The following is a 12740-nucleotide window of genomic DNA, read 5'->3' on the forward strand; positions in this document are numbered from 1 at the left end:
GGTGTGCCTCAGGGCAGCGTTTTGGGCCCTTTACTCTTTCTAATTTATATAAATGATTTGCCGCTTAATGTTTCTTCTCGCTTACGTATTTTCGCTGACGACTGCATTATTCACAGATCAATTAACAGTACTCACGACCACCTAGCCCTTCAAAATGACCTTAGCCTAATTCATAATTGGTGTAACACCTGGTTAATGGCTTTAAATGTATAAAAATGTCAGGTTATTTCTTTTAGTCGTAAGCGTGACAACTCACATTTTTTATACAACGTCAATAATAAAGAATTGTTACATACAGTATCGTATAAATATTTGGGTGTTCACCTAACCGGAAACCTCTCCTGGACAGACCATATTGCAGCCGTTTGCGCAAAAGCTTCAAGGACACTAGGTTACCTACGTCGTAATCTGAGTAATTCACCTTCCAACATCCGCAAATTGGCCTATCAGACATTTGTTCGTCCACAGCTCGAGTATGCATCATCCATTTGGTCGCCACATCCTACATACTTAATCGACATGCTTGAATCAGTCCAGAACCGAGCTGCCCGTTTCATTTCACGTAATTATAGCCATCACTCCAGCGTAACGCAAATGAAACTCGATCATTCCATACAGCCTTTAGTTCTTAGCCGTAATATCGCTCTGTTATCCTTGTTTCACAAATATGTTTATAATGCCACACAATCCACACTGCATATCCAGACCGCCTCGAACACGTCTCGTCGATTAAATAACCACTTAAGTTTTGCGCGCATGTACGGTACGACACATGCTTCTAACTTTTCCGCACTCCCTACGGCCATTCGCTTGTGGAACAATCTGCCTGAGCACATTGCTTCCGAGTCAGATCAAGAAAAATTTCGTCATCTCCTACACGAGCATTTTTCATAATAGCACTTACAAATCACTTTATCTTTTTTCGTACACTTTGCAATCTGCTTCGAACATCCTGTGATATTTTTTTTGATGCATTGCTATCTCGCTCTTGTGAATTGCTATTTTATGCTGCGTCGTGTGTTCACTTGTATGCCTTGTATATATTATTGCTTTTTTGCGTCTTTTTCCCTGAATTGTGCTGCCTGATATGTTCATCTTTTGTGTATTTTACTTTCTAGTATTAATGCCTTACGTTACGTTTTACTCATGTTATTTCCTTAAGTGTACCTTTGTGGCCTTTCATTACTTCAGTTGTTCCTGTTTCATGTTTTAATCTTGGTAGTATTGTTGATGAGGCCTGTATTGAGGTATATCTTTTGTGTACCACATTAGAAGGCTGCTTACTCTGTAACCCCCCTTACACAATGCCCCCATGGGGCCTGTAAGGTATTTTAAATAAATAAATAAATAAATAAAACGGCGACCTGCGGCTGTGCCTCCTTCTGTACGAGCCGCTTTTTGACGTTGCGACACTGGTGCCGGTCGCCGATCGTCTCCGAAATCGTGCGCCAGGAGTCACCAGCCCCATGTCCAGCAACACGTCCGCCTACCTATGCCGACGTGGTCCGACGTCCTCCACCGCCGATAACGCCATTTCAGCGACAGCCCGTTCCCGGGCCGTGGTGGCAACGGGAGTCGGTGAGACGACCTCCAGTTCGCCGCACCGACTTGCGGTGCGCGGCCGACCGTCGACCCCTCGCTTCCAGTGCGGCGGACCAGGACACATTGCCCGTTACTGCCCCCATGCAGATGCTGGAGCCGGTCCATTTTCACTTGCCGCTTTTCTGCACATCGACGACCGTCGCGCCCCGAACAGTGATCAGCTGTTACCCCGCCAAGCAGCTTCACCACGTCGTCACTGGCAGTCCCCATCACCTGTGCGCCACACTTCACCGAACCGCCAGAGTTTCCCCACTGACGTCAGGAGCGATGGTCGCTCCCTTAGTCCGCGCCGGGAAAACTAACGGCAGCGACCTCAGGAGGGAAGGTTGCCTTGTATCGCGACGACGCAAAAAATACCCCCCCCCCCCGCTCTCCCCACGAAGACGATATGACGACGACGAATGTTAACGCCGACGAAGACGAATACTCACGCCGACGAAGACGACATGATGACGACGAATATTCACGCCGACGACGTCGCACGTGCCAATCTTAGCATTCCGCTGGATGGACATCACGTCAATGCACTTGTTGACACTGGCGCAGGCTTCTCGATTATGCGGCAAGAGCTGGTCGTCCGCATTAGGAAAGTGAAAACGCCGTGCCCACAGATGTGCCTGGGGTCGGCTAATGACACCAACGGGAACATGCACCGCCCGAATTCACATCGGTGATTCCAGCTTCGTTGCCACTTTCGTTATTGTCCCTGAGTGCAGCGAGGAACTCATCTTGGGGATGGATTTCCCGCGAGATCATGGCGCAGTCATAAACATTCCGGAACGTGTGATGATGTGTTCCGCCAGCCCATATGGCGACGCGATCAATGACGGGCAACATGAGCGTTTGCGGATCGCCGACGATGTGATCATTCAGCCGCGATCCTGCCGCCTTGTCTCTGTATCATGCAAGAAGCTTTACCACGGGGATGTGATCGAGGAGCAAATTGTTGCCCTATTGCTCACGCAAGGCGTTTCCATTGCTAGAGGCGTACTCGACATGACTCATGGGCATGCGGATGTCCTTCTCACTAACTTCAGCAACGAAAGCCGTCACGCCCAGAAGGGTACCGCAATTGCGTATTGCGACGACATCACCTAAGTAACAGATTGTTTCGCTCTACAAGAAACGACCGTGCCGCCCTAACCACCTTTGTCTGTCGACTTCAGGTCCACCCTGTCACCTTCGGAGCGGCAGCGCCCTTTGGAGCTGATACACCAGTTCGAAGATTGCTTTTCGACTACGTCAAAGGTCAAATAAACACCACTGACCAAGCACCGTATCATCACGGATGATACTACGCTGCCGATTCGACATAACCCTTACCGTGTAGCTCCAAAGGAACGTGAAGGAATTCAAAAACAAGTGAAGAAGATGCTCGAGGATGGTGTGATACAGCCTTGGAAAGTCCTTGGTCGTCACCCGCGGTATTAGTCTAAAAGAAATACGGCAGTTTGCTATTCTGCATTGATTACCCCAAATTAGTCTATACCAATTGCCCCAATTAAACCCAAATTAACGCATCGACGATTCGCTGGACAGGCTGCGGCATGCTCGTTATTTTTCATCAATGGACCTACGAAGCAGGTATTGGCAAATCGAGGTCGATGAGAGAGATCGTGAGAAATTTGCCTTCGTGACCCCCGACGGTCTTTGCGAATTTAATGTCCTTCCTTTCAGTTTGTGCTCAGCGCCTGCCATTTTTCAGCGTCTAATGAACACCGTACTATCAGTTCTGAAGTGGCAAACATGCTTGGTCTATCTAGACGACGTCATAGTGTTCTCAGCTACATTTTTAGGGGCACCTAAGTCGGTTACTCACGGTTATCCAAGCCATACGCTCGGCTGTCCTGACGTTAAAGCCCGAAAAATGTAATTTTGGTTTCAGTGAACTGTGCTTCCTGCGCCACGTCGTCAGTCACGAGGGTGTACGACCTGACCAAGACAAAATAGACGCTGTGGCAAAGTTCCCCACACCGTCCGACAAGAAGGCAGCGAGGCGCTTCTTGGGGCTGTGCGCCTATTACCGACGATTTATTGCGAACTTTTCATGTATTGCTGTGCCGTTAACACGCCTAACACGCGACGATGTCCCCTTTCTGTGGGGGGAAAATGAGCAAGTAGCATTTAGCGAACCACGCCAACACCTACAAACGCCTCCTGTTCTTACGCACATCGACCAGCATGCTCCCACAGCTCTTCACACGGATGCGAGCAATGTTGGTCTGGGTGCCATACTGGTGCAGTGGCAAGACGGCTCCGAAAAAGTAATCGCCTACGCTAGCCGAACACTGTCTCGTACAGAGGAAAACTACTCGACTTCCAAGAAGGAATGCCTCGCTGTGGTGTGGGCGGTTATCAAATTTCGTCCGTATTTGTACGGCCGTTCATTCAAGGTTGTAGGCGATCATCATTCTCTTTGTTGGCTGACTAATCTGAAAGATCCGTCTGGCCGTCTGGCGCGCTGGAGTCTCAGGCTTCAGGAGCTCGACATGACCATAATTTACAGATCAGGGAAGAGGCACACCGACGCCGACTGCCTGTCACGGTCACACGTCGAGTCCGCAGTTACCTATAACGTGAACGTGGACGCTGCATTTTTTGGGCGTTGTCGACGTCGTCACCATTTCACAGGAGCATCGCCACGACACAGAATTGCTCGAACTAATTAATTTCTTGGAAGGCCGAAGCAAAGACACTCCTAGACTTTATGCCAGGAGACTGCCGTTGTTTTGTCTCCGGAACGATGTTCTCTAGAAGAAGAACTTTTCTGCCAGTGGCAGCACGTACCTGCTTGTCGTACCGGCATCACTTCGAAAAGAAATACTAAAAGCATACCACGATGACAGCACCGCAGTTCATCTAAGCTACACGAGACCATTGTCCCGACTCCGATGCAAACACTACTGGCCGAAGCTACCCGCTGGTGTAAAACATCACGTGCAAACATGTGCCGACTGCCAAAGACGCAAAGTACCTCCCGGTAAGCCTGTAGGTCTCTTACATCCGGTCGAGGTACCAGGCCAGCTATTCGCCCAAGTTGGAATGGATTTCCTGGGCCCATTTCTAACTTCGACAGCTGGCAACAGATGGATCATTGTTGTCGCCGATTACCTTACACGTTTCGCGGAGACGATAGCTACGCAGCGGGGCACAGCAGCCAAACCAGCTCATTTTTTTCAGCGAACACATCGTCCTGAGGCACGGCGCCCCAAAAGTCGTTATCACAGACAGGGGAACTACCTTCAGTGAAAAACTCCTTGACTCGGTTCTCACACTCAGTGGTACAAGCCACCGGAAAACAATCGCATATCATTCACAGACGAACGGACTAACCCAGCGTCTTAATAAGACCCTCGCAGGCATGCTTTGCATGTATGTCGACGTAGAATGTAAGAACTGGCATCAGATTTTGCCTTACGTTACTTTCGCCTACAACACCGCTCGACAAGAAACTACTGGAATGACACCGTTCAGCTTGCTCCATGGTGGCGAAGCCACGCCATGCTGCCGCACGAGTTTGACGACATACCTACCGACGTTGACGAATTTACCCAGCGCGCCGAAGAAGCCAGACAGCGTCCCCGCGTACGTATCTGCACTCAGCAAACCAAGATGCGAAACAATACGATCTTAGACACAGGTCTGTTTCCTACTCTGCCGGCGACAAAGTATGGGTCTGGACACTCATACGCCGTCGTGGACTTTCCGAAAAACTCCTACGACAGTACTCTGGGCCGTAAAGAATGATCCGCCGCCTGAGCGACGTGAATTACGAGGTCGTTTCTGACGGTGACAATAGTTCCAGTCGCCGCAACCTCTTGCCTGAAGTGGTGCATGCGGTACGGATGAAGCCGTACCTGTTGAACTAACTTTTTATTTTTTTTATACACCGCCCTTATACGCTTAAATTGCGCATCGGGACGATGCTTCCTTCGGAGGGACGCAAATGCCGCCCCTGTACTCGGCTGAAGAAGTGGACAACGCGAGTGTGCATGAGCATATTTGTCAAAGGGGTTGAAATCTGGACCAGTTGGTACATACTTGAACGAGAAAACCAGTCGTTGTGGTGTGAACCTCTCATCTTGTCCTTTGTGTTTTTGACTGGTTTTCTCGTTCAAATATTTGTCAAAGCGCAGTGAGGAAGAAGAAGTCGCGCTTGCGCTCGTAATTAATGCGGCGACCTGCTGGTGTGCCTCCTGCTCTAAGACCCCCTTTTTTTTGACGTTGTGACAATATTTATTTAGAAGCCCAATATTGGAGGAGTACTCGTGCGACGCGGGATAAGGAGCATGCGAATAAATTAGTGTTTGTTGACTAATTGCTCTCGGATTGAAAGTAAGGTAGAAAGCCATCAAGCTTGCGTGCTTTTCGTACGCGTGTGCTATCGCACGCGTACGCGCGTAGCGTCGCTCTGCCCGTTCCTGCGTTCGCAGTCGGCGCCGCCCGGCGTGCCTCGGTGTCCCTCGTAACCGAGTGAACGCACACAGCGAAGGATGGAAGAGCGAACTGAGAGTGCAGCGGGGGATGAAAGAGGCGATGGCGAAGAGAGCGCGATGAGGAAAGCGCAGGAGGAGGGTATGGCGAAAGCGTGACAAGAAAAAAATATACAGATCCCACGTGCTGTGGGAATCGGTGTAAGCGAAGCTTCCCGTGCTGGATGCTTTGATTGACGATAATTGGCGATGATGTTGACGGCTTAATTTCTTCAACGTTCAGGCTAACACGAGAGTGGGGAGTTGGTGTCAGTTACCTTGCGTGCACCACTGCTGTTTGTCCACGTAGTACACTAAACACACAGAACGAGATGTGTTTGCTTGAGGCGTTGTTAGCGCCATACTTTATAACCTCTGAGAGGGTTGACCGTTGTCATTGCCTCACATGGCACATCGCAGTGTGACAGAAGTATTAAACGTGAATTGGGATTATGGGGCTGTACGTGCGAAAATCCCACTCGGATTATGAGGCACGCCATAGTGGCGGACACCGGATTAATTCTGACGTCGTGAGGTCCTTTAACGTGTCCCGATATATAAATGCACGTACGTTTTCTATTTCGCCCCCGTCGAAATGCGGCTGCCGCTATTGGGATCAAATCCACGACCTCTAGCAATGTCATAGCCGCAAAGCTGACGCGGCGGGCACAGAAGTGTAGATTTGATGGTCTGCCGCTTGCGTAGTGTCTCCTGGACCCTGCGCTGCGCTTTAATTAATGCGGCTCTGCTTCAGCACAACCTGCATAAGTTGCCCGCTTATGCATGGCGTTTATCAAAAATAGCAGCAACGTACTCTATCGTACCTTGAACTTGAGCTTATCTTGTGTCCCCGCAACCACTGTATAGTATAATAGTGGGATTTCTTTGCCTTCTCACGTCACCTCCCCCCTCTCTTGTATGGGAGCTGCCTCTTGTCCTCCCTCTCCTTCTCCTCTTCTCATTTCTGCAGTTCTATCCGCGTCCCCTCTGGTCTCGCACTTTAGTATAAAGGCAAGCGCTGCAGTTTCTGCAATGCTCCTGAGGGTAGTCACGGATAATTACAGCTGTTCAGCGGCTAAAGTGGCGACGGTCAGGGAGCTCCAGAGGGTGGGCACATCCGACGCGGTGGGGTGAAAATGAGTTTCTCCCGTAGCCTTTCCTCTCTTACACGCGCTTGTCATCTGAACCACCCCCCGACGCGGTGTGCGCGACAGAAGCGGCCACAGTAGCCCACAGCAGCAGCAGCAGCAGGGGGAAAGTCGAAGCAAGAGGCAAAGAAAGCTTCGCTTTAAAACGTAGCGCCGCGCAAGACGGGCTTTGCGGCGACAACCACTATGAGATGGCGCTGGAGTAACGCGCCGTCGTCTGTTCACCGATGACATGCGGCGAACGCGTCCATCGATACCACATATGAGAACAGCGCTCATGAGGAGAGGCCTGTCAGCGGCTGCTGCTGTGAATCGCGCCCGCGCGTCACCTACGCGCTGCCTCTCGCGATCTCCCAATTAGCAAGGTAGTCGCACCACAATTCGCTCCGTTTCCATTGTACCGCACGAGACAGATTGTCCGCGCCAGCCAATACGCCGCGAAATAAAGACGCGTATAGAACTGCGCTGAAACTTCGCATTAGTTAGTATCCTAATCGTCGAGGAATTTTCGTGTGTTCCGTTGCATTGTAATAAACATAAAGCGCATGTGTCGTACGTGGTTCTAGTTCTGTTGTAGCTCCTAAGCGTTCATCTTAGCTCCACCCGAATTGGTACTCGTGTTAGTCAGGGAACTATGCGGCATCTGTTGTAAGTAGCGACTAGTAGGTTTGAAAAAAACATATATTGCGCAACTTTCTTGCGAGTACCGGCTGGAGGCTCGTGGCCCTGACAACCTCGGCGCCCTAACCGGCCTTCCGCCTGTCCCGTCACGCATTGGTACACTCTGGAGTTGGAAATCCTAACTCCACACCTTCCTCAAATTGATGCGGCATTCACTGTCGAACCCCGCCTGCAGGATAAGGCAAATTCGTTTGCCCACTGTCAAAGAAGGAGACTATTGGCAATATTTTTTCTGGCAGTGCTTACCACGTAGATGGCAGTGTCACATAGATGATGAGAGGTCCTCAACTCACATTCGGAACACAGGCGCTTATTTGTTAGATCACATTGCCACGCACCTTGTCAATACCAACAACACCCGTTAATGCTAAGAAGTCTAGTGGAAAGAAGTAACCGATCGCGGAGTTTGACACAAAATGAGTGCCACCAGAAGCAGTTTTAACTGCTAGATATAAAGACATGCAAGTATGATGTGTTTTTTTTTCTACATCATACAGATCCTCCTATAAGAAGTCTCCGAGCGCAGCGAACGTGGCTTTTATTGCAGATAAGTTATTCTTCGAAGCGCACATCATTTTATCTGTTGCAAAATAACTGTCCGAGTTGATTGTTGTCCCGCGTTCCATAATATCGAACAGCAGTATCCCCTTACGATCCCAAAAAACACTGACCATGACTTTGCTAGCAGAAGGAGTTTGAACTTCTTTGCGACTGGTGACTCTGGCTGACGCCACTGTTTGGATTTTTGTTTCGTTTCGGGAGTGAAATGAAACAACCACGTTTCGTCTCCTGTAACATTGGAGTCCAACAATCTTTCCTTATCGCCTTGGCACTTTTGAAGGAACTGGCGAGCACAGTCAAGACGTTTCTCCTTCTCGTCTGATGTCAATAGCCGCGGTACGCACCGAGCACAACACTTGTGATACCCCAATTTTTCAGTCAAAGCTCTGTCCTGTAAGAACTCCTAGAAATCTGAGCAACAGGTTCACGGACGGTGATCCTCCTGTTTTGAACCACTTCGCGTTGGACCATGTCGATAACCGCCTCCGATACTGACGGTCTTCCACTCCGTTTTTCATCGTGGACTTCCTTCCGACCCGCTCTAAACTCCCGGCACCATTTTCGGGCATGTTGAACGGACACACACTTGTCTCCCATACAGCTCTGTCAACTGACGATGAATATCCACGGGTGGGGGGTCCCTTAGGCGTGCGAAAAGCGAATTACGGAACGAGTCTCGCACTTGGCGGGATCAACAATGGGAAGCTCCATATCGGACGGCTGCTGAGCCAAGAATCAGCGGCGCAGCGAAGCGCGGCCGGGGGGAAACGAGAGTGGGGGAGCAGCCGCGCACAGCAGTGTTGCCGGATTTCGCCCCGCACCTTCCCGTGTGGCTAGAGCTCTTTGGGAATCTTATTTCTGGATCAACCCTCGTATGTCTATGGTAACATAATAGGCAACCCAACAGCACAGAACCCTGTTAATATCATGAATGCCTTTCAGTTAGCGACTAGCGAATCGAACGCCATTTGACGTTCACATTTTGAGTGTGCTCAATAATGAGTCAACTAAATGTGCACGGACTCTGAGTCAAATAGTTCAGTGGCAAACTAAATTCGTGCCCAGTGTGAGAGCACTGACCCTGTCCTAACTTTAGTCAATTAGATCTCTACCGAGCGCATTCATTCGAAATTGACGTTGAAATGATTTTCCATATAGGCTCAAAATTATCTTGACACACGCACACAGTCATTTGATTTCAGTTGACACAGTCACTTGAACTTGGCACGCACTTCGTGGGTGCTGAGCCTGTCGCGTTTTATTTAAGGAATGGAAGCTTTGACCGCATAGCCAAGGTTTCGCATGGATCGTCGGTGGGCGAAGTTCGGTCGTCGGTATCTCGCTGACAGGAACGCGAGGCAGGCGTATATGGGGTGTCCCACATAACTTGAGCCAAACATTAAGAATAAGCAAATGTCACTTAGCTAGATAGAACCAACGTAATGTTGCTTGCAGTCCCTTAGAGATACTCAGATATTTTTTTTTTTTGCATTCTCTGGAACTATGGTTGCCGAGAAAAAGTGCTTTTCTCTTTTCCCATGCATTTAGATAGGAGCCTCAGAGCTGAAGTTGCCTTGAGATGAGCGGTGAATTTGCGAACGCCATATCGGAGCATATGACGTTGTAAACTGTTTTCAACGCCTATTTAGCTGTGTGTTTCGCTGCTGATGTTGGCACGCAAAGGTTAGTCGTTTCAGCACTGGTACCACATTTGTTCCTTTCGGCTCCCAACGGAATATATTGGTAACGATCGACTATATCGGATCATTACGAAGGCTCCACATTGCTCAGACTACCAGCGAAGTGCTATAAGTAAACAAACTGAAAACAAAACAATACATAATTCTGACCTCAATTTTATCCTTTCACACGCGTATGCTTTGCAAAAGAAGCAAGCTCATTCATACCCACGAATACCTCGCAGCCTACTACAGCAAGGCCACTAATTATGCCCCCATGGTCTTAGTAACAGATATTATAGCGGAATACTGCTGCTGTCACCCCATTATAAGCAACCTCCGAGTTGAATAAGAAAGTGTTCCCAACAGGATGGCCTAAGCGCAATAATAACAGTTATATGCAATACCAAGCGCAATAGAATCATGAACGGCGGTCCTGTTCTTTCACGACATTAAGGCATTTATTCACGAATACAGAATTATAAAACTTTAAGGCTGTAGTACAATTATCTAGGACATAAAGCTCTCTAATCTGCTAAGTGACATATAATTGCGCCCCTTTGCACACACACTTCGACATCATCGGAGCAAACATCCCAGCAGTTATTCGCTTATGCATATTACGCAATTAACGCGGCACATTCAACTACGGTGAAATCGCGATTCGTGCAGCTCAGTCCACTGCAACACGGTACGCGCACGCCAAACGCCCTCCTTTGTTCAGTCTACCAGAAGGAACACTTGCTCGGCGCGTTCATGTAGGCGTTGGCACTGCACCCGAACGCCGCCGAGAATTGGGGCATGTGCATGAGGGGCACGATGCAGCGGGAGCGACCCCTGGCGTATCCGTGGCTCCGGTGCACGGTCAGCGAGCGGCACCACTTGACGCAGTGGCCGATGAAGAAGAGCTGCTCGGCGCCGAAGCCGCGCACCGTGAGCGCGCGCCTGTGGTCGGGCAGGGACCGGAACGCGTCGTACGCCAGCGAGGCTGCGGAAAAGTCGGCCAGGTTCTCCGGGTCCTCGCCCACACCCAGCTCCAAGGCGAGCCTCTTCTGCTCCACCTGCGCACGTGGAGGGCGAGCCCTGTGTTAACGCCGGAAGTACGAAGTTGAGTCATTTGGTCGGCGTCCATATATGCCGGGCACCAACGGGAATCGTCACCGCTCGTCTGCCTTGCTTCGAGTGCATGTTGAAAACCACAGGTGGCGAAAATAAGCCCGGCCCTTTACCATACGGAGACTCTTATAAACTACTCAGCGCTTTCGCGACGTTAAACGACACGATTTAAAGGGGCCCTCAAACACTTTCCTAACTAAACATATAGAATGGCGTCGCTATTAAGGAACCTCGTCCCACCAATCTCATGCCGCAGAAAGTTTATCGAGTCCTTTAACTGTAAGTGGAGTTATCGCTCCGATACCCTGCTGTCTTTCTGTGTCCGCTAGCACGCTGGAAGCCACATGGCGGTGAAGCCACGAGAGCAAAGCCCCGCCCAAAAGTTGAGCGTCGTGGCGCCGAAAGGGCTCGTCGCGGCATCCCGTGGCGGCCGCGGTAGCGTACGCTATGCAGCACGCCTCTGCTAATCTCGGAGGTCACGCGCAGCTGACGCAGCTACGCGAACTGCAAAAATGATTTTAGAGCGCAGCTCTTAGGCACTGTTTGCGTTTTGCGTCGGCGTCGTCTCTCGGCGTGACCAAGCGAACGAGCGCAGCACTAGATGAAAGAGCGAAAGCGGAGTGGCAGCAGGAGATGAAAGATGGCGATAGCGAGGAGAGCGCGATGAGGAAAGTGGAGGAGGAGGTAGCGGTGGATCCATAAGGCGGAAAACGGAGGAGGAGGCTACGGTGATTTGGTTAGGGGGACGCAATATCAGTTGTGAGTGAGCGCATGTGGTGTGTGTTTCTTTTCTCTCCGTCTTGTGTTTTTATAACGCGCTAAGTTTTTTTTTTGTAGTAATGCATAACGAACTGATCCACCTGTCTACGTCACCCTAAGTAAACCACGCGAGAAATCTCGGAAACTTATCATATCACCAAGAACGCCGCACTATGTGTAAGCCAACCATCCTTATTACTGCATGATAAAGAATTTAATTTTATTAACGGATGTTAAACGGTTGGCGATGTATGCTGGTTTTGTACCTTGTCTTGACATGCTCGATGCGTCCATTTTCCATATATGTATTTTTCCATACTTGCAATAAACATCGCTTGTAAGTGAGCGCGTGTGGTATGTGTTTCTTTCTCTCCGTCCTGTGTGTTTATAGCGCTACGAGATTTTTGGAATAATGCATTACCAACTAGCCCACCTATGCATTCTTTTGTAATAAATTGCACAAGGACACATAGAACAAACGAGTACAAGTGTATGTTCTTGTGTGATTTATTCGCGTTTACTTTTCCAGTCAGACCAATTAGCCCATGTGTTAGTATTTCTGACGAATGACATACATGCCAAAGCTTGAATGATTGTATTGGACTCTCAAAAGTAACGCCTGTGGCACATTCGAGTGGTATTTCGCAGAGCTCTGGACATGCTACAAAGCTCATCTAAAAAAAGCAACTAAGCGCTACCCCTAGCATAACTAGCCTTCATTG

The 12740-nt window shown here is 49.5% G+C and overlaps 1 protein-coding gene across 1 annotated transcript in view; it reads right to left on the minus strand.

The window, feature by feature from the left end:
* Window positions 1–10796: 10796 nt before the first annotated feature.
* The window catches only part of LOC142582018 (neprilysin-1-like), a 77922-nt gene continuing 75978 nt past the window's right edge, over window positions 10797–12740 (minus strand). The window contains exon 6 of the mRNA XM_075691442.1: window positions 10797–11204. Coding sequence (XP_075547557.1) covers window positions 10869–11204 — 336 coding nt within the window. The 3' untranslated portion in view covers window positions 10797–10868. The remainder of the gene's footprint in view (window positions 11205–12740) is intronic.

This window comes from Dermacentor variabilis, chromosome 5, assembly GCF_050947875.1.
Source record: "Dermacentor variabilis isolate Ectoservices chromosome 5, ASM5094787v1, whole genome shotgun sequence".
NCBI classification, from domain to species: Eukaryota; Metazoa; Arthropoda; class Arachnida; order Ixodida; family Ixodidae; genus Dermacentor; species Dermacentor variabilis.